Source organism: Cataglyphis hispanica, chromosome 13, assembly GCF_021464435.1.
Source record: "Cataglyphis hispanica isolate Lineage 1 chromosome 13, ULB_Chis1_1.0, whole genome shotgun sequence".
NCBI lineage: Eukaryota > Metazoa > Arthropoda > Insecta > Hymenoptera > Formicidae > Cataglyphis > Cataglyphis hispanica.
In genome coordinates this window covers 1,393,464-1,420,361 of record NC_065966.1, presented here as the reverse complement: position 1 = coordinate 1,420,361, position 26,898 = coordinate 1,393,464, and the positions used below count along the sequence as shown (strand labels likewise).

At 36.6% G+C, this 26,898-nt stretch overlaps 1 protein-coding gene across 3 annotated transcripts in view; it reads right to left on the bottom strand.

The window, feature by feature from the left end:
• Positions 1 to 26,858, bottom strand: part of LOC126853858 (box A-binding factor-like) — a 58,702-nt gene extending 31,844 nt beyond the window's left edge. Inside the window, exons 1-2 of one of the 3 annotated variants that reach the window (XM_050599938.1) lie at positions 25,773 to 26,858; positions 25,534 to 25,687 (exon numbers count right to left, since the gene is read on the bottom strand). In XM_050599938.1, the coding sequence (XP_050455895.1) occupies positions 25,534 to 25,597 (64 nt within the window). In that variant the 5' untranslated portion in view covers positions 25,598 to 25,687; positions 25,773 to 26,858. Of the gene's footprint in view, positions 1 to 25,533 lie in introns of all 3 variants that reach the window. The other 2 variants (XM_050599937.1, XM_050599940.1) reach the window with 2 other exon arrangements.
• Between the last annotated feature and the right edge of the window lie 40 nt (positions 26,859 to 26,898).

The window sequence follows — 26,898 nt, the reverse complement described above, 5'->3', positions numbered from 1 at the left end:
GTATCTCCTTCGTATATTTTATTAAACGTTATTTTCTTTTATCTCATAAAATTTACGAAAGAATATTTAAAAAAAAAAATTTTTTTCGTTAAGTATTTTCCTCCATTCGCCTTGTTGATCAAGAACCGTCGAAACCGCTTACGCTGCTATAACTCGCCCATCGGAGTCAGTGTCGTCGCGGTGTCTGCCGCTGAAATCTGCACCGACGGCCTGTGTGGCCGCAGTTGCAGATTAGGCTACTATGGGACTCTTAAAAGACGATAGAAAGCCCGCAATCGCGTACTCCGCTCGCGCGTACTACGCACGCTTATGATAACTCTGCACGCTACCACAGTAGAAATAGAAGATAATACAATCGCGCTGTATAATCGTACGTAGGCTCATTCATCCCGCGGCTCAAGATAGAGCTAATCTGCATAACGTCACGTTGCCTCATATCCTTAACGATTCCGTGTTTAATTTTTGGGGCGCTCGTAAAGTACCTATTTTATGTACACAATTAAAGGATTTGATAGAGAAATTGATTCGCTAATTTTTTTCATGGCAATTAACGAATTGTAATTTGATTATAAAATTTATTGTATCAAACATCGCAGAAAGTCAAGTTAAATTATTTTTATAGCCTTTAAAGATTTATTTATTTATACTTGTATTAAAAAATGTTAAGGAGATTATAATCGTTCCGTTTCTTTATCTATATCTAATTTTTATAATAAAGATTTTCATAGATTTGCGAACGTTTCCGAAAAGAAACCGAAAAAAATATGAAAGATGAAAAGAGTCCTTTATTCCTTTCACGAGGGATTCTTGAATATGAATTTGTGGGCTCGGCTTGTGAGACAGTCTGCATGCCCGTCATAAAATGTGCAAACATCCCCGTGTGTTCCTCAAAATGCGTGTTTAAATGTCTGACTCTCGAAGAAACCGACACGATATATATACCAGTATGTATGTAAAATATCGCTCTTATATAAGAAAAATGAAAATTGTGAAAATAACGTAAAAGAGCAAAGAATTTAACAAAATTCCTCAAAGTTCGATCCATCGAATATTTTTTCGAAAAAAATATCGCAATTCGATTGTTATGTAAAATAAAATATATTCTCTCTCTCGTTTATTATTATTATTCTGTAGATTTAATAAAAAAAGAAATCGATATCCGCTCATATGGCATTAAAACGACAAAATCGCGAACAGATCGTGATAAATCATTCACGTTTCGTGATCACTACGACACCTCGGTATCTTAACGCGGAGTCGTACAAAACTACTACCTCGACCCGATAAGACGTGATAAAGCTGATAAGGTGATACGAGACGGCACGCGACCACGATACATGTTTCTCGCACTTGCACGTGCGGACGGTACGAGAAAAAAGAAGGAATGACCTAAGACATTTTAGCACACCACGCCGATTATCATTGTCAATACATTTACATTCCTATCGAATGTAAAGCGCGATGATGATATTCTATCATGACGAATATGGATGAAGCGAAATTGTTGTCGGAACAAATGAAATACGCGAGCTTATAAGATATTATTGAGATACAAAAATAAGATTTTGATATATCTAATATTAATAAGAATAAGGAATTAAGGTGGCAAAATAAAACGCTTTAAATAATAACAAAAAATAATTCAATCCAAACATTTTTCCTATAATTCAGCAAAATTGAAAGTTTTTTATTTTTCTACCTTTTTTTTCCACATAGACATTTTAGCAAAAAAAAAAACGAAAAACGTCCCAAAAGCTTAATTTTGATATTGTATTTTTACACACACATTTACTAAGAGAATAAATTTCCGTGGATTGATGGGGATTTTTGATATATTATTCATAATTATTAACTACTGAATGAAAATATATATCAAAATTCAATTAGCGTGGATTTTTTTCTAAGAGAAATTCTAAAGTGACTGGACTAACAACAAACAATTGAAAAGATGCGTCCAACATGATTATTCTATGTTTTATATGATAACTCTTTTTTAAAGATTATTTATGACTTTTTGATGTTCTTCGATTCTCGCAATACTTTCATGACGCGCGGTGACATACGAGAATGCATAAAAAAATGAGACTAACCCAATTAACATCCGTCAGACGAACAATGAGCCGTGGCTTTATCGTGTCTGCGCGCAAACAAAGAGAACGATCGTTGATGCGAGAAATAAGAAGAAAGACGACGTCACGGAAATTTCGCTACAGTTTCGAAGACTGCATTATATGGCAAGAAGAGCACGATGACACGAAACGCGAGTATATTCTATTCTCGAGCATGCTGACCCAGAGCTGACTCTTGAACCACAACCGTTTTCCTCTCCCACATTTCGTTTGAAATGAATAGAGAAGCTCAAGAATCACGATCATATGTTATCAGATATTATTCGATGAATTGCGATCTAATTTGTTTATTAATTAATCAATAATTTTATTTTAATATTATCCAAATGCTTGAAAAAATAGAAAAAAGGAAAAATATTATTCGAGGAAAAGTAAACTCGAGAATTGGAAATGTCACTGTGTGTATACATATAACGTTAATATAAATTGCCTGTAATTAATAATTCGGAATAAATCGTTAAAAGATGAGATATTAATTCTGCTAATAAACTTGCTTGGTCACAACACGCATGTCAGCTATTAACTACCTGACGTAGAAAGCGTCAGGTTCGCGCTAATGAGTGTGAGTTATCTGAAATACGGTATGCGACTATATATGGAGTCAAAGATTGCCTAATTAAATCTTTTGTGAAACACTTGCAGTGGATTAGATTGATTGACCGATCAAAGATAACTCTGGCAAACGATCGATATAATTAGATCGCGACGCATGTCAGCGAAAAGCAAAACTTGCGAAAATGTTCTTATACAAAGAAAATAGCCACAGTACGCGAAATAAGAGTTGCTAATTTTTTACTGATAAGGCCTTTAGGTTCGATTAATACACGAATCCCGAGAGCGGCGTAATAAAAACATTAAAGTGATCTACATCAATTTAAGATATTTATCGCATTTACAATTTATTATAAAATTGAGGTAGGTGAATTTTATATTTTTAATTGGAATTATGCCGTGAATAATTAAGGAATTTATGTCGACACGAATTAGTGTCGCTCAATTAGAGGCAAAGACGATCGAAATTCTGACTTTCTTTAGAGTACTAAATTATGCTTCGCCTCAAAGTTAATGGGTAATAAAACGAAACGCCCATAACAGCCGTTACAAAACGGCTGCGGAGTATCAGCGGACTGCGACAGAGTCGACATGTTCGTCTCGTCTTCTTTTCCCCGAAATCCATTTGTATTTTTTCTCGGCGTCAAAAGGATTAACCGTTCTCACAAGAGAAATTTGGTCGGTTGTCATAGTTTAATCCTATATACGTTTTCTGATAAATAAAATTTCAAAAATTCTATCGAAAATATAATCGGTGATATACATATATACAGGGTGGACCCAAACGTTCCTGCCAGATTTTGAGATAGGAAATTTAATTCTAAGCAAAAAGTTCTCTATAAACGTGGGTTGACAAAATGCAATTATTTTTTAATTGAAAGAAAATGTGCTATCAATATAAACGTGAAGTGAAAACACAAAACAAGTTATGTGTTAGAGAAGCAAACAGTTTGTGATTGGTTCAAGGGAGATTTTGTTTCGAAGATTAATAGGTGTCACCGATGATTAAGAGTCGATTCTTCATTCGTGCATGGTTAAATGATAATGAACCGCCGAAAGAAGGGACTTAATATATCGATCAGCAGATACTCGCTCGCGGTCAAAATTAACACAGTTTACTACTGATAAATCGTTTCGTTTGAGATTGAGGAAAGCTCCTCGCGAGCGAGATGAAGAAATCGGGATACATGTATGTGTGGCAGGGGGAGGGAGGGAGTCACTAACCCCTATTTATCTCGAAGAGTATATACTTTCTTTTATCTCTCTTTCTCTCTCTTTGGATTTATTATAAACAAACCGAGGCCGCTGATTTATAGGCTGTTCCTCGCTCTATTTAGTTCAAGTACCTACCAATAACGAGTAGTTGAGATTCATTCGCAAGATTCTAAGTAAATATCAATTGACTTTTTGGAGCAAAAAATTTGCAATTAATTTAATTAATTTAAAAATCGCGATTATATTGTATATTAAAAAAAAAAAAAAAAAAGAAAAATTTTATCACTCCAGAGTCATCTTGTTTTTCCTAGTGAATATTAATTGTACGACTATTACGTAATGTTTTCTTCTAATAATATATAATGTCTCCGTGGAAATTCCCCATGGAATGAATTGACTGTTTTGTGCGTTTTAATATAATACTGCTTCAGGAACACGAAACAGGCACGGTCCCAAAAAAATCCCGCGAGTCCTCTTTGTATATACGATTCGGCGCAGGACATTCCGACGAAGGAAGGTAAGGCAAATATTGAGTGCGGCGCGCGGAAAAGAAGAAAGACGCACGGTTGGGTCATTAGCGACGCCTTACAGAAATAAACAAAGTCGACCAGGTGAGAGAGAAGGTGCCATAAATCGAGCCGGAAGCGAGATGTCGGCCGAGACGAGCCAGGATATTTGTCATTTCCTCGTGGACATTTTTTTCTTAATTGTCCTCGAGCGCCGCCACGTTTCGTTTGCTTTCCTCCGCTTTGTGAATGGAGGCAAGAATTCTGCGAATGAAAATCGCTTAGCGAAAGGAAACGCTACGAATACACTGTATGAAATATCCAGAAAAAATATCGAGAAAATATCGATTGCAATAAAATTAAATCGGGACCTTTATGGCGTATATTTGCTGCTTTGAAATTTTCTTTACAATAACAAAAATTACGATTCTCGTTCTATCTCCTTATGCTTTTAAATAATGTAAGCGCATGTCTGTCTATGTTATATACAGATGTCTAATATTCGTGCCTTTCACGTGGATCACCCGTTGCGTCAACTCGGGTCGGGGGATTTGTCAAAGAGACAGGTTTCTTTCTGTCTCTTGCCTCGTGATGACTTTCAGCCGTCACGAGCCGCGAAACAACGAAACACAGACAGCGTGGCGTAACGCGAGAAGGGCACAAATCGCGCACAGCGGGGTGTTTAAGTGTCCATCGTCGCTCTACGCCGGCACCTCTCGGCCTCTTTTTTTTTTCCCCCCTCTCAGATATCGCCGTCCGCAATTTAAGCGCCACTTCGAACGATTTTTTTCGAGAAAAATTATCGAAAACAAGCCGCCGCTGCAACGCGCACAAGCACATGATGTGTCAGGAAAATTTTTTCGACCATGTATAAAATTTTATTGGTAAATATTTTACTCTATTTTTGCAAAGGTAATAATGGAGCGTTTTAATTGTAATTGTTATTGAAAGTGCATTCTAATTGCTGTGAAATTAAACGTGTTAGGAGCAGACGGTTATCGATGGTTGTCGATCGCCATTATCGTTATTCTAGAGGCTCTTATTCGACTTAAGCGGAACACTTCTGAGAAATTAATGATTTCTCGATCGTCGAGACGCGCGACGTATCCTTTTCGCAGGACAGCGGGCAATATTTTCCGAGCATTTGTAAGAATCCGACGCGTCTTGAAGTACTTGAACTCTTAGTCGCCCATGCCTCTTTATCTGCCGTGTTCGATGAGGGCGACGAAAACTTAATAGCTTGCTTATGAGTCTGTTACGTTCTTAATGGCGCGCAGCGGCTTGATTAGTCGCGTTATCAGCGATTTTCAGGGACACGCGATGGATATCTCGAGTACTTGCCGCTCCTGGATTTTTATAGACCGCGAAACACGCAACGTCGAATAAATACTTTCGTCGTGCTCTTTATCACATTGCTGCTCCCATTCAATTATAATCGTCACTCTTTCATGCCTTCTTGCATCCAATATGCATTCTAACGAGTCTTGTTTTTAAATTGTCGAGGAACACGAATATATCGAAATCGAGATGGAAGAAGGAAGGCGCACGTGCTCGTATCGAGTCGGAATTAAACTAGGCCTGCGACTAATTTAATCTCGGAAAATTTATTCGGTCGATTGGATCCCGATCGATCCCGATCGTTGCCTTGAAACATGACACGCCGCGTTGCAGCCACTAATTTCGGGCCCTCGACAAAGGAGAGAGACACGACGACGAGTCGTCGAACCCGATCTCACGAATTCCCTCTGGAATTATCGAGCTCGAAAGAGCTCAATTTATATCGATATTCTGTAAGTCGTGCGTAACTCCATTTACAAAAATGCCCCCGCTACTCGAATGGAAAAGAGGGAGAGGAAAGAAGCGAAGAGGACGAGGGAAGGATCGGTTTCGGAGCGAAAAGAGAGCGGTAAATCAGTCATCGGGAGGTCATAGGTCGCGAGCGGTGCCCTACTATATGTATTCACATCTACCGCGTAATAGGGTATTAGACCTAGAAGGGACATTCGGTGCCCCGAAAGTCCAAGATCGCAGCTGAGAATGAGAGACCCTTATTAGCTTGGCCAGATATTATTTTACGTCACTTTACGGCTCCACGAGCGTCCCCGGGATATATCAATGGGGGTATAGCAAAGGGGGAGGACACTTGACAGTTTTCAAAATATATGTTGTCCCAAAAATATCACACCTGTATGCGATAATAATTAATAATGATAAAGATATTTATATAATATCTTAATAAGAATATATAATTCCCTATCACATATATCTTTTAATGCTGGACATTTATTGAGAAAAATTATTATCTGATTATAAAATTACGTTATTAAATAATTATTATAAAGTCTGATATAGAATAAGAAAAAAATTTTTTCAAATTTACCGCGTGTCGTAGAGAGTATTGGTTTTGATATTTATTGCAATGAAATATGCATCTTGGAAAAAGTCTTTTGGATAACGCAAACACTAAATATTTGCCTTTGGGGTTCTGTTGTTTTGGTTGCTTGCGCGACATGCAAAGTTCATTGCCTTTCGCCTCGGTAGAGAAAGCGGAAACTTTACTTTTTGACTGAAATGAAAGACTTCCTATTTTGACACTTTGTTGTTATTCCTACGGCCATTTCACACCATTTCACACATTCACTGATGAATCGTGAATGGACCTTGTCCATGCAAACAAATATACGCTGGCTCAGAAAACTGGGGCACTCAGACTCCGAGGCCGTCCTCGAGAAAGCTCTTCTATTTCTCCGTAAACACGATTTCGTATTTGTATTCGTAGCAAAAGGATTAACACACCTTTTAAAAGTAACTTTTGATATTTGGACACATCGAGTGTTCCTTTCTTCGAATATTTTTTCGAGCACTTTATATGTGATATAAGTTCGCGAAGTAAGATTTATATTAAATCTTGTGTAATTATTTATAATTAAATATTGCACTTTCAAAAGAAAGGCGTCATTTTATTTATTTCTGTAAAATGTTTATTGGTTCTATTTAATTTAGAACGTATCGAATTTTAAAATATCGAATTGCATATGAAACGTAGGGCGAAAGAACGAATGTGGCGTATGGATAGAAGGGTATAAGAAATTGGTGCAGAGAGGCAGAAGAGAGCAAGAGAAAGAAACGTATATAGAGAGGAACATGTTTGCGTCGCAAACAGTCGGGCAGGTTTACGGTACTTGCTGGCCTGCCAGCAGCTCTGACGTCACATCCTGCGCGGGCGGACATCCGGTTTCGCTGCCGGACTCCTGCCCCATAGCGATAACAAAATCTATGCTTGTTAAAAAAAAGGATAGAGAGAAAAAAAAGAGACAAAGAAAAAGAGGGGAAGGAGTGACAAGGGAAGCACGAGAAAGAGAGCACCTCCGCTGCGGCGATCCATCCCACTAATAAACCTTCCATGATACCATAAGATTCAGTAATAATTATCGTTTATATAAAAATTATTTCATAAATAACAATGTGTCTTCTATTTGTAGCTATATTATTAGTTAAAAATCTTTTTTAATAATATGAATAATACGTATTAATTAATTTACTTGTTTCTAAAGTTCTAGGAAAATTTAATAATATTTTTATTTAAATTTTTTAATATAAATATTAGCTAATTATATTCAATGTTTTCTTTTTCATTTTTGGCATTGTTCTTTCCAATCATTTCTTTAGATATTAGATATTATTTGTTCTTCGCCTGCCAAATCGCAAGTAAATTAATTAATTCTTAGTGAGCTTTCCCTCATCGGAGTTTCTTTTTCTAAGTGTGATATGGTTAATCCTTTTCGTGGGAAATTCGCGAAGGTACTCCCATCACCGGGACAGGAAATCATGACGCATTTATTTATCAAACATGTTCGTACGGAACGTGTTACGCATTTTTTCTGGTCAAACGGGTCTGACGGGGCCTCGTCGGGTTTTGCCGGGCATTAACCACGCTCGTTGCTTTTCGCGCGCGGAACACGACGAAAACATAACAATTAGGGCCCGCGTTATCATAGGATAACGCCGTTCCCGTTGCTCCGTGAACGTGTCTTCCGCATCACGAACATTCGATAAACCCCACGGCGGATGGATCGACCTACAGATAATTCAGTGTTTTATGACCGTGCACTGGTTTCTTTTCTTTTTTTAAGAACGCTGAGAATGCTGAGAAGCAAATTTGATAATCTAAGAGGACATTTTCGACGAAGAAAAATATGTCCTCAAGCTTAACGTCGTATTCACTCCCTATACGAGCTTGTACAAATTCTTTCATTAAGATTTCGTAGAACAATATGAACATCGATCTACGTACTGCGTCTTAGTAACTCGCTTAACCATAACACGCAGAGTGGAAAGATCCGCCGGGGAGGATTACATGAGGATTAGGACAGAGCGTCCTGACGAAGGCCGATTGGGCTTTACGGGGAACCTTGGTCTCTCAGTCGTTTCGTTTATAAACGCATAAGTTTACAGTACCCAAGCCGGGATGATTCGAATCCCCCCCTTCTTTCTCTCTCAAAGAAAAGCGACGAGATATTTATCCCAAATATTTGTCCCATTATTGTTTTACGGCGGTCCTTTCTTGTGCAGGATTAAAAATATATGAATCCATCATAAAACACGCCATGCGCACAATCCATCGGTCGCAAGGAATAAAAGAAAACCTACGCCACGATTTACGCAATCAATATTAAAACTACGCATTATTACAGCCGCAAAGACATAATTTCCAGCAGCGAAGATGATAAAGGCATCCTTTCAAAAATGCAATTTTAAATTGAAAAGGTCTTATATTGCGCCTAATAGGAAATTCGTCACTTTGCTCATTTCATTTTAATTATTTTTTATTTCAGGGAAGAAATTTGAAATATGAGAGTTATCTCGCTTATATTAAAGCGTATCGAGATAATCACAGACGTAATATTTAAATCAATAATATTTGAATCATGCTCTACTTTCAGTCTCACGAATGTAAAGTATAGAAGCGCGCGCTCTCTAATGACGCTTTGCCTACTTTATATATCTATAAACAATCATTAAATGTGTACGTTGTTATTGTATTTTACGTGCCGATGCAATTTCCATCAAAATAATCTTTGCTAATAAAAAAAACATATGTACATCGAGACTGAAAAAAATTTGCATATATCACGCGTTGTTCACGGCACGAATCACAGATGGCATTAGTTCGCAGAATACGCGTGCATCACGCGTACACGAACGCGTTCATGTGACGTCGCGGTGCGCGCGATGCATAGCGCGAATGCGGTCTCATGCAGCGGCGAATGCGAAGTGCACGTATGACCAACGGTTGTTAATCCCCTTCGACTTTGCAATCTTGTTGCGAAGAATTTTCTTATAAATATATATTCTGCGTATATTGTTTAAATATTTTTTAATTTTCTCCTCACACTGCACTTTACGCTCACCGACGATGTCTTTAATTCGCGGAAATAAAACGGGAATTACAATATTTTACACGAGTACAGTTTGTTATTAGTAAGCTGTAAGATTAATTATATTACATCGCGTTAATTATATTATAGGATAATTTTTTTTAAATCGTCTTGTGCGTAAAAAATGTTTCATTCATTGAAATAATCGTAAAACAAATATTATCTTCTATCAAAAAAAAAAAAAAAAAATATATATATATGTGTGTATATAAATCTTGAAATATATTATATATTTCTCAGAAAAATAAAACTATCATTTTTTATTGTATCAGGGATTTTTCCTTGCATTCCGTCGCAACGAATGAAAAATCGTAAACGCTAATGTAGAAGCACAACGAGAGAGAGAAAGAAAGAGAGGAAGAGAAAGCAGGCGCTTATTTTCCCGTCGGAACGATCCGTATTTCTTGCATTAATTACTGCTGCAAGTCGATCGCCTTTACACTGGTATTACACGCGGAACAATTGCGAGAGTCACGACGTTTCCTTATGGAACCCATAAAATATTGCACGGCAGTTTGTTATAATACCTCGTACGCTTTCCTACGTCCTTCTCCCTCGATTTACCGTCACCTTCGTGTTCTCCCGCATCAGCGATTCTCATTTCATAGCTTCGACGATGATTTTAATATCGCGTTCGGTTAAATTTTTTAAATATTTTCATAATGTTATTATCGCGAGATAAAAATTTTTAAAATGATATCATCTATTACTCCGAAGGCGCACGCAATATTATTTCGCAAAACTAAACACAAGTTTCGCATATTCATGCAAGCATCTATTTAAATGAGTTGATCAATTTCCCTGAAAGATGCACAAAGTTTGGAAGTAGGCTTTCAGAGGCTCATCTTGTTTATCGTGAAACGCATCAACGGCACAGACGTTTCTTAATGACTGGTTAACATCCCTGCGTGCAAGAGAAACGGTCGACTCGCAATGCGGTACGATATTGCTGATGTGTTTTGACAGACCGTACACGTCTGGCACACGCTGATAACCATGCGACTATTGGGGGCGTTTTCGGGGCGGCTTTAATTCCTGAGGGACCTCCTCATACGAAGAATTTCATCTCGAAACATGAGAGAAAAAGATAAAGAATGACATATAAATAAAAATAATTCTACATATGTTCTGAAAATATAAGGAAAAAAGTTTTACTTAGAATTATATTATTTTAGCTTTTCCAACTTTTTACTTTTTTTTTTTTTTTAAATATAGTAATTTAATATATCGATTAAAATATATATCTATAATAAATCTTTATTTATTTATGCGTGTGTGTATATATACATAAAGGCATGATCAAAGTTTTCGAAATTTTAGTTTAGCAGAAAAAAAAAAGAGATTTTTAATCTTTTGACATAGTTTATACATGTATAGCTGATGGAAATAAATCTGTTTCGTGTTCGTATTCCTAATGACCCATTGTTGCAAACTGTCTGTTTCATGGGATCGGCATGTTTTTAGCCGAAAAAAGGAAAGGATTTGTTTTGCCAATCGATTATATGACATGCCCCCAGAGCAAAAGTTTTCACAAGGGACCTGTTTAGAACCTTGAAGAACCTTGGTTCATAAACATCCATTATGAATGTTATCCCAACATAATATACGGAACTATACAATGGGTAAAACAAATGTATCTGCGCACACATTATCTTTCTTGGAATAATTTTCCGAGAAAAAATATTAGCCACTATTTGTCTTTATTGAAAAATATCGTTCAAAAAATTCTTTCCTAATTGTTCTTTGAATTATCAATATATCGAAGAAAAAAAGCATATTTTGAGAAATATTTGTAAAACTTTCAAGTATAAAAAAATGACGCAAAGCTCTAGAATCTCTTAAACCGTGCTAATCACGGTACAAATATTCAGGGTTCTGTAAAAAAAAAAAAGGCAACGATCTACAAAATCCTTGGCTTTTATCGGATGCAGTCCACGTTTTCATTAGCATGAGCCGCGGATGTAACGTTCGCAAAGTGGGCCGAATCGTCGGCGAAGTACGTTTTGTGCGCGATAAAACCCGCATATGGGGGGCATTCGCGGTGCGACGTGACGTTTCCGTTCCGCTTCGACTCGTAGTAGTACATGGGAAAAGAACCGCCTTTTCACCTTTTGCCCTTATCACTGGCCGCACCCCCACGCGGCCCGACGCGGGTTGCTCAGCTGTCTGTTCCTCGAGAAAAAATAAAAAACCACGTTTGGAGAAGATTTACGCGCACCCCTCCCCCCCCCCAGTAAAACGCAACCAGGTGCGAGGCTAAACCGACAAGCCGCCAAAGTGCAGCCATCCTTCAACGGTGGATAAAATGAATATATTCTTAAAAATCTTCCAAATACAATTTCTCATTCTCTTGAAAATTTTTCCATAAAGAATATCTCTTAAAATTATAAGTGGAAAATATAATAAAATAATAGAAAGAAAATTTTTCTGAAAAATATCTTGCATATTTATATTTTTTTTTTTTCATAATATAACATAGAATTACTATATATTCATATATACTGTGTCAATAATTTTATAGTGCTAAAATTTTATGGTAAGCTAATAATTAGCATGATCGAGAATCATTGAGAATTCGATTAACGCAACGCGGATTGACTTTAATGATGAAAGACTGAGATTGCGAATTCTCAGAGATGCAATCTGAATCCTCCTGATGAGCTCTTACGTAGCACGATAGGCGTTATCGTCGTATTGATTAGAGTATTTCGTGACGTCATTATCGCCAGGAGCGAGGCAAGAGAGAGCGCGAGACTGAGAGCCTGCATCTCGCTAAGGTGCAGAGAAGGGGTGTTAACAATGCAGAGGTTTATCTCCGCGTCCTTGGCTAATCTCTCTGCCGCAAGAGAGATTACCCTATCAACGAAGCGCGAGTTATACCACGCTATTCGACACGCGCGATTATCACTCTAACATAAGGACCACCTTCTCACTTCTTAAGTGAGTGAGTGAGAAAGCTCGGCGTCCTTACGCGGTGTCTACGATCTCTTATCTCTCAGCGTCCACGGATTTACATTTTTATAATCTAAATATCTAAACTTTCAATCAAAAATAATATATAAAGTCTATTCTCAAATTTTAATGACAAGTCTTTTAATTAAAAATAGATTCTTCTGTCAAGAATTTTTTCAAGTTATAAAAATATTCGAAAGAACGCGCAAATATCTTATTCTCCATAATTAATTTCCCTCAGGATTCGTCTAATTGATTCCAAAAGCGATTAGCCCTGGAATCAAGGAATTGTAACATGACGATAATATGAACCAACCCGATAAAAAAACGATAATTTGATCATTCTCGAGAGAAATGCACAAGCTCGTCCAATTCTTCGCGCGTCACAGCATCATTCTCTTTCTTCCGCTCCTTCCTTCCTGCTTTGCATACGCGCGCATTTATGCCTGCATAGGAGACGCATAAACGTTTACGCGTGCGTTTGTAGGAACCGTAAATGCGTGACGATGCGTTACATCGGGGCCGCGTTGCGAAGCGCTATCGCGCGCAACGACCGCCGGCCCGATACCTTATCTGAACTAGTTGCAAGTCGACAGGGGCTCTCAACGAGTTGACTGCTAGCTCTTTTCTTCCGCGAGTCATACAAGATCTAAACAATGAGTATTAACATAGAATAAAATATCCTTGCTCCGCAAATAAAACTTGAAAATTTTAATCAATAAAATTCTATTTTTTTAGAATTAATTTATTAATTAAGATTTATTATTTTTAAGATTAGTTGCGGAAATATTTAAATATTTTCTTTCGATACTCTAATTTGTCAGAAAAATTTTGAGCGAAAAGAAAAATCCCAAGATACTTTTGGCGACCCCGTATATATATCATTGTTTTTATTCGCGGGAATTTATGGTATCTATTCGCAAGAAAGAACGCAATTATGATCCTCCGATGACGAGGTCAGAAATGATGAACGTTAAAGCTTCCGGAAGAGGGCGGATAGGGATTGGTTGCGAGAATTGATGTTACTCATGGGCGTATACGCGATCCGTAAACAGAGCGTAGGGATCGGTATGAGGAATCGTGTCGGATGTCGGGGAACCCGAAGAGATTCTTATCTAAGTGATAATATATCCCCGACATCCCCACGCGCGTTTCATTAGGCTGTCGTCACACTCGATCGTCCCGTGCATTCTGAAGTCTATAATAACGACTGCGTTAAAACTTCTCTCTCTTTGGATCAACGAAAAAATTTATTACTTCGACGGCAAAAAATTATAGAGAAAATGTCCCGGGAAATATTATCCTTCTTTTCGATTAGAGATTTTTTTCAGTAAAGTTGCAATCGATCCTTTGTTCAAGAAAATTTGTCCATCATAATTCTCAATTATATTTCAATTAATTATTTTCATAATTAAAAAGTTAAATGCCATCAGAAACATGTACGCGAATAAACTTCCGGTGTATGAACAAATCGATCGATAAATTTCTTACGATATACGTCTCGTTGGACATCGACAAAAAATCAGCTTGTTAAGAGAATTTAAAGCCTCAACCTATTTACATCCATAAACGTATCGCGATATATTCGCCAGCAGCCAGTATACGGTTATAGAAAACGCATCGACTTCATAAAAGCGACCACTACGGTCATCTAACTACGTGTAGGAGCCCGACTTGCTTTATTCTACAACACGCCAGTAAATCACAAGGCAATAATACACGGCGTGCGGACATGAATACGTAACGGTGAATACATAGTTCGCCGTGGTAAGAAGGAATAAATGGAATCAGCCGTGGTATATTTTTCCTAGCGAAAAAAATCGACACTGGATTTGACAAAGAATTTTAACGTCGTCTGTCTTAGACGATTCTTGGAAGATTAACGATCACAGCGGAAACGAGGAGATACGCGAAGGGGTTTTCCTTGACAGTTGTCAAAATGACTTCCGCGTCGCGGAGAAAGAGAGAGACAGACAGACAGACGCGCGCGTTCCGCCGCACGCGGCACGAAGATGCGCACTGCAGACCGCGGCTCAAGTCAGGTTTCATCAGGCACCGGTATATCGTGAGATAAGTCCTATCGCTCGCGCCCGCGGCTGGTACACCGGGGCCCGATAGAGAGCCACCCACCATTTCGCGCGGCACGCCACCAAGATAGAACGGAACCCAGTGCACGAGCCAGATATCGTCGTCGTTTAGTCGTTCTCTGTATATGCATTATCACGCACTCGGCATTTCGTGAAATCAGTTGTCGCTGGAGCCGCGTCGACGACGCGGCACGCGATTGGACCGGGTCTCGGATGAAAAAAAAAAAAGCAGCAGTGCCTTTTCTCCTTCATCTTCTTCCGAATCCGTTGCGTATCGAAGATCGTCCGCGACGAAACGGTCTCATCTTCGCAGGCGAGGAGGGAAGGGAGGAGAGGGGTGAGGGGGGGGGCAGGAGTAGGCTGACCTCCAATTGGGGTGGCCTGACTTCCGGTCGGAAACCGAGACGCGATCTTCGAGGTGGGGGAGAGTGTATACTAAGGGAAACGCGCGACGGCACGTATAAGAGAGATGCGAGATGCTCGAACAAGCGATTGCAAGAGCAGAGAGACGTGCCCCGGAATTGTCACTGAAATTTTCCACCCGGTGAAAATGCAGCGTCTAGTGAAATCGCGTTACGCGTGTGGAACGTTGTTCGAGAAACGGCGCGGAATTCTTTTCCTAGACGAATCGGCAAATGTGATATGTAATTCTAATCGTAGGAAAAAAAATTGGAGATGCAGTTCCTCTCGACACTCGATAAGGATATCGCTGCGTCTTCCTGTATTGATATCATTAATATTATTGTTGTTAGATGTTAAGAAAGAAAGAAATGCAGCGCACAATGCAAATGCCGTAGCGGAAATGAATCGACAGTGAAACAAGAAGGAACTCTCTTGAACAGAATTAGTAAAAATGTCATTTGTTAAGCAGTGACACAAGATTTCATCGATCTTCAATAAAAATATTCACACTTTGCTCCTGCGCCTCACATTCCACTGATTATGGCACTAAGATTTCACTGAGATTTGAAAAATCAGTAACAATCATTTTTTTTTTTTTTTATTTGCAAGATGTACCTTTTAATATTTCTCATTTATTATTACTATTTCTTAAGAGAAGTCTCTATATACATATTTGAAATAAAATATGAAAAAATAATATTCAAAATGACACTTTTTTCTTCTTAAAAGATGATAAATCTACAAAAAATAAACGAGACTCTTGAGAAAGAATTCAGATATTTCTTTAATAAAATATATTACTATATAATAAATTTATCTCGTAATATTATTTTATAACATATAAGATTGATTTTAAAATATCACTAATCGAAATAACCACCATTGATTTTGAATTTTCAGTGAGATTTCACTGATTTACTAATAAACTATTCATTATTTTTCTATGATATTAATTCCATTTATGAAAAAAATTGTTCGCTAAGTAGAAGTATCGTATCTGCGGAACGAAATATTTTCAAGATGAAGCAGATGTGGTTATATTTATTTCGTGCACTACGTTATCATCATCTTGACCTGTGTTACGAAATAGTCAGCTTATCGTCGATCATATATATTCAGTTAAAATTTCCATTGCGCGAGGGAACAAATAACGCGGTACATTCAGTGGAATATATTTTCTACTTATTTATTATAAAATATAATTAATCAAATATTAATTTAAAAACTATAAATATAATTAATCAAAAATTAATTTAAAAAATATAAAAATATAATTGATTAAAAATAATTTTCTCTAAATTTAAAGTTAAGACAAAAAAGAAATATATAACCACATGCTGTGTACGTTGCTAATACAGTGACATTTTGTCTCAAATGCGAACAATGTTATTCGCCATTATCACTGTATGTATATATATATATATATATATATATATATATATATATATATAAAATGTGTGTGTGTGTGTGATTCGTCTTGAATTCAGAGATTTGCAGATTAGATTTTTTTTTACAATGTATTCGCGCGGGAAATTCGCGGTACTAAATGCATGCGAAATGTTTCGCCGTTTCTCGATTACGCGCACGAGCGTACAGGTCGTTAAATACGATCGTATGATAACCTTGAACGAAAAACATTGCGTATTCATAAGCAGCCATTTTTACCACGAATTATTGCTTATACGCGACAAAAATGGCTAGTTCTGAAAATGAAAATTACGAAAAAAAAAAAAAAAAGATAAGCAGCGCCATGCGGAAAGAATTCCATTCTTAATGAATTTAGAATACAGCTTATTTGTCTCGAAATAATCACGCAATGAAAAACGGCGACCGATCCGTGTGATCGACTTTCCAGCGTCACCCGGTATACCTTATGGTATATGGACTTGTATCCGCGACTTGTCGCGCGAAGTGTTTTGTACTTGCACGAACTCCGGGCGCAAGAACCGTTTCAGGAAACTCGAAAACAATGCCTACGTCGGTTCCAAATGACGTAACGGCGACCTGCCGTGTGGAGCAACCTCATCGCTCTTGCGACACCAAGACTCACTCTCTCTCTCTCTCTCTCTCTCTCTCTCTCTCTCTGGTGCTAATGTCTTACAGGAAATACTTTTAATTTAACTGCTGAGATCATTGAGCCGTCACATTAATTCGTACTCCGATTATCCGCTTTTATACCTAATGAGAATTAAAGAGCTTTTATTTCGAAAGAGAGCTGTTTTACATCTACGCTTTTAATAAATGGGATTTATGAGCGTGACTATAGAAGTTTTTTTCCATAACCTTGAATAAAGAACTGTCCGTTTTAAATAAAGATTTTAAACGGTTTTATTTTTTCCAATTTTTTTCATTTTTTTATATTTTTATTTTTTATTTTTAATTAATTATTAATTAATTAGCAGACTTATATATCGTATACAATCGTTTATAATTTTTTCTTGCGTCAGTCATATAACACGCGGTGTCATTAAAATATAAATGGCAAAATAAGTTTGCATGGGTTATTTCCAATTAGCTATTTATCGGCAACTATATTGTTCAACTATATTATATTGCTGTTCTTATGTAACGAGAAGTATGTCGTCAAATTTCCATATGTTAAATCGATTCCTTGAACTAAATGACGCGGCTAGCGATTCCCGCGGCGGAGAACTGTCAAAATAATAATTAACTTCTCATAAAACGTCAATCTTATTCTTATATTCTACGAAGGCGTTATGTTAACCTAATGACAATTATATTTTCTCAAGCTTTGAGAGAGAGACGTGAAAAAAAAGTTAAAAAATTAAAATACGGATCATTTTGAAGTAAAACATGTGTTGATAATTCGGAGATTTTTATTACAAATTTGTTCTACCACTGGCTCGCGAGCGCGATGCACTTTTAAGAGCTTTATAACAACAGGGAAAATTTTCCACTCCGTAATCTCCCAAACCTAACGCAAAAGGGATTATAATGCGATACTTTCCCCGAAGAGTTTTCCGAGAAACCGATTTCCTTTACGAATTTTCGTTTTCGAAAATATGCGTTTAAAAGTCTTGTGTAAAATATAGTATTATCTTTTAGTCTCCATTACGGGGCGCCTGGCTACCTATTATGTGTGTGTGTGTAGATTCCCCGATGTAAGTGCAAGAGAGAGAGAGAGAGAAAGAGCGTCTCATAGGGTAGACGGCAAACAAGCATAAAATATGGTCACACGATAAGAGAGGGGCTGAAAAATATAGCCAGAAAAGAGACATCTCGCCCTACCGTGGGACGAAAACATTTTGATGCTCAAATTCCGGAGATATGCGTGGTATGGTCATTTGTTTTTGTTTTTATGGCTATTATGTGATCCTCTTTCGAAACTATACACGCCAACAAAATAATACTAGCACGATTCCAAATACAACTACATTGAAAAAATCGCGTTATGTATTTTTTGACAGAAATAAATTACGAATTATAATAATATTTAAGAGAAAAAATTGGCATAGATAATTAATTTATTAAATTACTAATATGAATGCAGTGTATATATGTAGAAGATAATTTGCATAATTTTATCAAACGTTATAATTATACTATGCTTTAATTGTCGGAGATAATTTTATGCAATAATTATATTAAAAAAAAATAGAATTAATTAAATAATAATGCAATTCTAGATCGTCATGGCGTCAATGCGTTTCATGTAATGAATCATCGTCATTTATACGAGATCGACATACAAACAAAGCTCGTAAAATGCTTGTCAATTAATCAACTGAAATGGGAACGATCGAGGTGAGAGTCGGTTAGCGAGCAAATTTAAATGAAGGCGGAGCGAACTAGTAGGAAGAGCTTGATTCCTCATAACGGACCATTCGCCTTCCACTGTAGCGGCCATTTTGGAGCATCCATAACATACCATCCTATAAACCCATCTTTCCTATCACCTTTCCATGATCTGACGTCTCGATACAATCGCGATAATGTCAGTTCCGATAACGCGATTAAACGATCTTATCCATTACCGCGTAAGGCTCTTCTTTACAAATGAAAAATATAGGTAATAAACTAATTTAATTTGTAAGATTAAGAAAGATTGTGATATTGCTCCATAATCGCGATAATTAATAAAACTCTCTATATTCTGCATTTTATCACCCGTGAATAAGATATATAAAATTTAAATTTAAAATATATAAAATTTAATTAAAATAGAAACACAATAATATGTGATTGATTAGATTAAATATTATACACTATAGAAAATAATATCAGCAATTACAATGTAAGGATTTATTAATATGCGAAGAGAGAAAAAAATATGAAATTTGGAGGAGTGACGGTAGTTCTCGGCATTGTTACATACTGTGACCATTGAACTATGAAGAAATTATGTTTGTGGGTAGAAAACGTCCGATAATGGATGGACTTGGATCCTCATATATATATATATATATATATATATATATATATATATATATATACATATATTTGTAGAGCGTAAAATACATATTATAAATCTACAGTAAAATTACGTTAAATATAATCTATTCGTATAAATAAAAACATCTTGCGACATTTTTTTTTTTTTTCCTTAGTATACTTTGTTATTTGCGAGTATGTGAAAACAACGCGCATATATTTCACAAAGTCTTATCATTGTTAATGCAAATTAATTTCTAAACGTGTACGTATGCAATGTTACATATGCCTGTGAGAGTGTCTACGAGAGGAAGTAGCAAAACGCGGCAGATACGATTATCGACAATGAAACGTGAATCACATTGCAACTAGACACAATCGGATATATTATTATTAGATTAATTTTTATTTACGTCCCGATATTCTAATTACATGACATGACGATAACTCTCTCGCTCGTTCATAATTAAGATAGAGACGCGTATCGATTATTCGGTAATAGACGAGAGATATGTTGTATTATCTGTTCTGTGACATACGATACTTGCAAAATTGCAAGTGTCACAGCTCGGCGGGGAGAAGACGATAAAATGCGATGATAAGGACCAATAACATAGCAGCGCGCATTTACTTCATCCGGGTTAATGATGTTATGTAGAGAGAGAGAGAGAGAGAGAGAGAGAGAGAGAGAGAGAGAGAGGAATTTTATTGTTGATAAAAAATTGTTATCGCAAGAAAAAATGCTGTTTATGCTGCTATGCTGTCAAAAGTAACTGAATCAGTTGTTAAGTAACTCTGAAGATTAATAATGTTTATTTTGCCTTTTTTTATTTATGTTGTGACTACTTTCTCTTTTTCGTAAAATTACGTAAGCATTACGTATGCAAAAAAATATGCATGTATTTTATTTAGAACATATTTATACAAAATATTTTAATTATCTGTGCCAGATTTCAAGATACGTTATGCGAAATTTTATCAACGATATTCCGCGTGCGGTCGCCGGTTGTTTAATTTACCATACACGCGGATGTGGTCTGCACTGCATCCGCGTTTCTCTATTCTTCTTTTTTTTATATTAAACCGTGACCTTAAAGCCCCTCTCCGCTATTGCGATAACACAATCAGAATAAAGATCTCTCTATTTAGAAGGATTTTAAGATCCCTAGTCGCATTTTATTAAACATACAAATCGATCAGCATCGCGCGAACTAAGAATGAGAGAACGAATGATCCCAAGGGTAATCATAAACTCACTCGAACAGTGGCTGTGACGAAGAATGTACTGCGCTCTGTTATCGAGCAATGTTAATTATTGCTCGTGCAATCGGCACAAAGTTATAACTCGATCGATTATTTCCTTTGCTATTGAGTGAAATAATTTTTCGTCACCTTATATAAAATAATTTTTGGTTCAAAAAGATTCTCTACAGATTACAGTGTATCTATTACGAGTCATACTTTTTTAAGTTATACGGTCCATTCTGTATAAGCGCATCCAACGATCGAGGGCGATGTGGCGGATGATGATGACGGCAACGACTACTATCGATATAACGATCACGATGATTTAATGTACATTGGTTTACATGAACCATGACTTTTGTGCGCCATCGTGACCTGGTCGTTTAACCCGGCTCAGGCACAAGTATAACGAATCCAGGCCTTCGACGAAGGCAACTCGATAGACAAAGATAACGATTACGATCGTCCCTAAATTTTCCGGCACCGAGAAAGCTTTACACAATTCCTCGAAAATTCCTATTCAAACTCGGATTATTTAAACATTAAATATTGAGATCAATCGCATAATTAGTGACCGTCCCAAAATTATTGATTATTTGAGTTTGAGTTTAGTTTAATAAAAAGAAATGAGCAAACACAAAGATTAAGAAATAATCTTAGTTTCTCGCGATTATATATATTTTCTATTTTTTACTCGATAAAAAATTAATATGAAATTTTTGTGCTTTTTAATGTAAAGGCTATCAGATAATTTTATCAAATTTTCGATCACAAAAATTTACTTCACAAGAACAAGCTTTTATTAATTTCGACATAAATAAATTATTGAATTAAAAAAAAATAAACTAGAGATATTGTAAAATGCAAAAAATTGAAAAGTTTATTGGATATACGTGTGTTAAATATTAAAAAGAATTTTATGTACAATCGAAATCGCGGAATTACATCATAGCTTATCATGATTGAATCATGACCTTCAATGATTTTATTAAGATAATTAATTCATGTTGATTATACAAGATTAATCTGCAAATTCTAATACTGGAAACTGATAAACATGTTGATGTGATGTTAAGATCATTCATCATTTATTAACGATTTAGTGATATACGATTTCTGTAAAATTAGCACTATTCACAAATTGTATATGAAAATATAATTTATGGAAATATATTTTATTAATTAAAAGAGAGAGAGAGAGAGAATTGTTAAATGTATTATTAATCTTCTATTTTATAATATTTTATGTATGTAATATATTTATATATATTTATTTATTTATATATATTTTATATATATCCTGATTTTTCAAAATGCAAAAATATGTTTGTTGATAGCTGCTGATTTTATGCCGATAATTTTCTAAAATGTCACGTTAGGACAGCATCGTCATGCACATTTACATTTTTAAACATTTCAGCGATTATTACGACGGTCTAACAATAAGCCCGAACAGAATCCATTATTTCGAAAATATTCAGCTTCTCAAATTATATTTTGAAATATTACGTTTCTCTCTCTCTCTCTCTCTCTCTCTCTCTCTCTCTCTCTCTTATATCGTGCGAAAAATTGAGAGATATTTTTTTCATTTTTTACGCGACGATTATTCGAAAGAATTCTACTAATAAAAATTGCACCAGATTCTCGTGCGAGAAATAAAATATTTTTTCGCGTATTTTTATCATCTGACCAAAACTGTAAAAACATCTCGCATGGACGAACTTGACATTTTGCACTCTCTCGACATATTTACGTAAAGATAGTTACGAAATGGAGCGTACAAAATCGCCTGACTCAACGCGATAAGATCTTTTTCAAAAGCTCCTCTTTTTCTCTATGTCTCCCTCTCTCTCTCTCTCTCTCTCTTCTTCGCATAAAATATTTTATATTTATTAAACTCGGCATAAATATTGCAAAGTTCAATAGCGATCAATAAAAATTAATACGTGTATAGAAACATTATTTCTTAATAAGCATCATTTAAGTTTTCGGCAAGTATAAAGTGTCTGACAAAGATAAGCGTAAAGATCGATATTATAAATTGACGAAACAACAAATATTGACGAGCAACGAAAGTATATATCTTCGATATTACGATAGTTTTATTAACTCGGGAACAAACGGGGGCCAAAGTTTGTCTTATTATATTATGGTATTAAAGACAAACGGTCGATTTGTATAGACGCACACATGATTCATAAGATCCCGAACGACAACTGATGTGACCGACGCATAACAATCTTTTGTTCGTTAATATCCGAATTGTTTTAAGCAGAAATCCACAAAAAATTTAACTTAATTAATTCGTATACTATAAATATCGTGAAAAGTAAAAAAGCTTGACTCATGAATATATTTGCAAAAAAAGTTGTAGAAATATTTTTTGCGTAAATATTATTTTTATACCTTAAAAAACAATCGTAAAAAACTTTTTTTAGTTAGTTTCTTTATTTTTTTTTTTACGTATATATATATATCTTTTCCTTCTTCGGGTCGGTGAATCGGATCAGTATAACGGGCGAAACGAAAGAGATGTATTATCGCGGACGAGAAACAAGTCCTGCGAATCAAAAAGCGATCGAAGGTGGCGGCTCATCTTTGAATGTCACAAAACGACACGCACTCGAATGACTCAGAAGACATGTGACGCAGCGAGCAAGTGTTTAAATAGAAATAATGGCGCGACCCTGACGAGATCGAGCCGATAAAATTCAACTACTCGAAGGAATGGCCAAAGTGACCGTTATAGGTGCTAGCGATGCACTTGTACTTGCACGCGGCAGAATATGTAATAGAATCGCTGTTACCGTTGTTCTAACAAAATATCAGAAAAAAAAATGTCGACAGTCTATCTATCTGAGAGTGAAAATAAATGAAGGAAAGTTTGTGCGAAGAGAAAGAGTACTACGCTTAAATAAAATATAGATAAATATCAACTGCATTTTCTCCTATACGCAAATATTTTGCTCGAATTATGTAACATATGTGTGATAGCCTGTTGCGTTAAGTAAATAAGTGAATATTTTGTAATTTACATATCAAATATTTTTGGAGGATAATTAAATTATTATATCTTATAATCTTATATCTTATAATCAGCAACATCAAACACATGCTATCTTATTATCTCTAGAAATGCGGTTTATTATCTTTATTAATAATTATCATGTGGTTTTGATATGATCGATAGTCGGAAGATATTCGGTAATTATTCCCTACAAACCGCAACTAAACGCAGTTGATTGTCATAAATTGCCATCATTACGCTACGCGTCACAAAAAATATTCAACAAATCACGTTAAAATTATCTGAAGATACGATCTATCTCGTGCCAATAATATCGGATTATAATAATCATAATAATCGTAAATTATATAGAAATTTGCTTTAAATAAACAGAAAATATAATAAAATATTAAAAAAAAATTAAGTTTTATATCATCTTTAAAATTAATCTTAAATTAAATTTAAATGAGAGAAAAAACGCGTATTTTATATTCAAAGATTTAAAAAGTTTATTGCAATTTACTTTTTTTTAAAATAATAATATATATATATATAATAATAATATATACATATACTTTATACTATAATTATATAAATAAAACATATATATATATTAAGATTAATTAAAATAGCAAACAAATAAATTATTAAAAAAATAATTATCAAGATTTCCTAAACCGTCTTTAGATTAGACCGATATTATGTACGTTAAAATAGCCGAAAAAAAGGGTACACATATGACATGCAACAAACTGATCGTTATCATCTTTTGTGAATATAGAGTTGAAAACACTCTTCTCTTAATCCAAAATTATGATCCGCAGTATCAACGTGAATCTCAAGTAATGTTTATAATACTGAGCTGTGGCGGAATGTCAACAACAGTTTTATTATTGACATTCCGCTACAGCTCAGTATTATAAACATTAGTCGAGATTCATGTAAATACTTCGGATCATAATTTTGAATATATATAATATTCAAGCGTATCGAGCACGTTAAAATTAAATGTTGCATTATATATATATATATATATATATATATATATATATATATATATATGTATATTCTTTTTGCATTTAATCTTTTTTTCTGAATTGTAAGATGGCAAACGCGAAATTGTTCTTTTTCTCTCTGTACATTTCTAAACATTTCTAGAGATAACAATAAAAATATGATTGACGTTCCGTAATGATGCCGGAAGGACACTCGCGATGGATGCAACGAGGCTGAATGCAACCGGTGGCTGTACCAGCGGTGTGTGCGTGTTATATTTACCGGCGAGCGTTATCGCGAAAAACTAGGGGCGGCGTTATCACTCTGATATCCAACATATATACATTCCCCACGATCGGCCCCTGGCCTCCAGTGACTCGCGGACCACCGGCCTAGTTGAGCGTTTCAGTGACACACCGTGTACATGCGATTCTCCTTAACATTGCATCCTGAAGCAGGCGATCGCGAAGGATCGATCGCGAGCGAACGTGAGATCGTAAATTTGATCGATCTGTCGAATCGATCGCGAGAGCTTTAATCTTCAATCTCGTTCGCCATATCCCCTCCTCCTCGCGAGGAGCGCGAAATCGTGAAAATGGAAGTGGTACTCACGGTATTCCCGATGCCGATATTTGGCTGCCGGTTTCCCGTCCTCGTCGCTCCTCCTCCTCTTCATCCCGCGATTACTCTTCTTTGGGTGTACGTTTGGTATACTTTTATCTTAATCCCGCGTCGTTTTTCTCTTGTCTCGCAGCCGCTCGTCGATCTGGAATTCGCACTACCCGTAAGAAGAGATTCGGCCACTTTGCACGACGAGGGTGACGACGCGGCGACTACGACAGCCTCCTCACCTCTGAAGTAATCACCGCGTGTTGTCCTATCGTTTCCGCGTTTACGCGTCCGGAATGTTAAAGGAGCGATCAAATAGTATGTGTACACCGATCGGCGACTAGACGAAAATTAAAGTCCGGGACTTTTGTGCTGGCTATACCGAGAGCCCGCGCCACTGCTCTATGATCGGGAGCGAGGCTCGTGTATATTATGTACATAGAGCAAACGGAGAAAGAGAGAGAGAAAGGACGGTAAAGCGCGAAAGAGGGAAAGAGAAAGACGGGGAGCGTGTGAGAAAGACGGGAAACGAGCGAGCAATTGCAACTCCGCGGATGGTCGGTCGGCGGCGATGCGAGTTCGTTGGCGAGTCGTTCGAATGGACGCGAGCGAGACGAAGACGCCGCGAAAACGAACGAGAGAGCGGTTAGAGACGACGAGAGGGGTTAGGGATAGGAGCGAGGTTGGATACGGACGCGGAGAGTAAGAGAGAGAGAGAGAGAGAAAGAGCGAGGAGAAAAAGAGAACGACCGATACTAACCGCGGCCGCGAGCCAAGTGACGGCTCGGGAGGGGAGGGTTGTTGCCTTAGTCGGAGCGCGGGCCGGTAGTGGGGGTAACGCGAATCATACTAGGGAAAAGTACAGGGAGTACTAAAATCGGCGCGCGCGCGCGGCGCGCTGGATTATTATCGCGCAATTTTTATACTCATCTATCACCCCACCCCCTCCCCTCGCCGTCATGCGCGGTTTCCTTATCAGCGACAAAAGAGGGAGAGGGGCCGGCTCTAGTGACCACCTTCTTACCCTTTCCTCGTATAACCGGGCGAGGCCGACTCCTGTGCGCATTTCACACTGCAACGTTTGTGACTCGCTGGAATTTATGTATCGAGTGCAATTTTATTGCACTTTTAACAACCGTATCGCGCGCGCTTCGGAGCTTGAGAAAAGAATTGATGATGACACTCTTAGATCGATTATGATTATATCCCCATTTATGTTTAGTTTATTCCCAATTCGAATTGTATCTTTTAATAGGGCACGTTTGAATCTTACGCGTAAACTTTAAATTCTATTAGAGTTTATATTTTGTTATGTTTGGAACTCTCTCTAATCTTACCTTCCTCTCTCTTCGATGATCCCGGGCCATC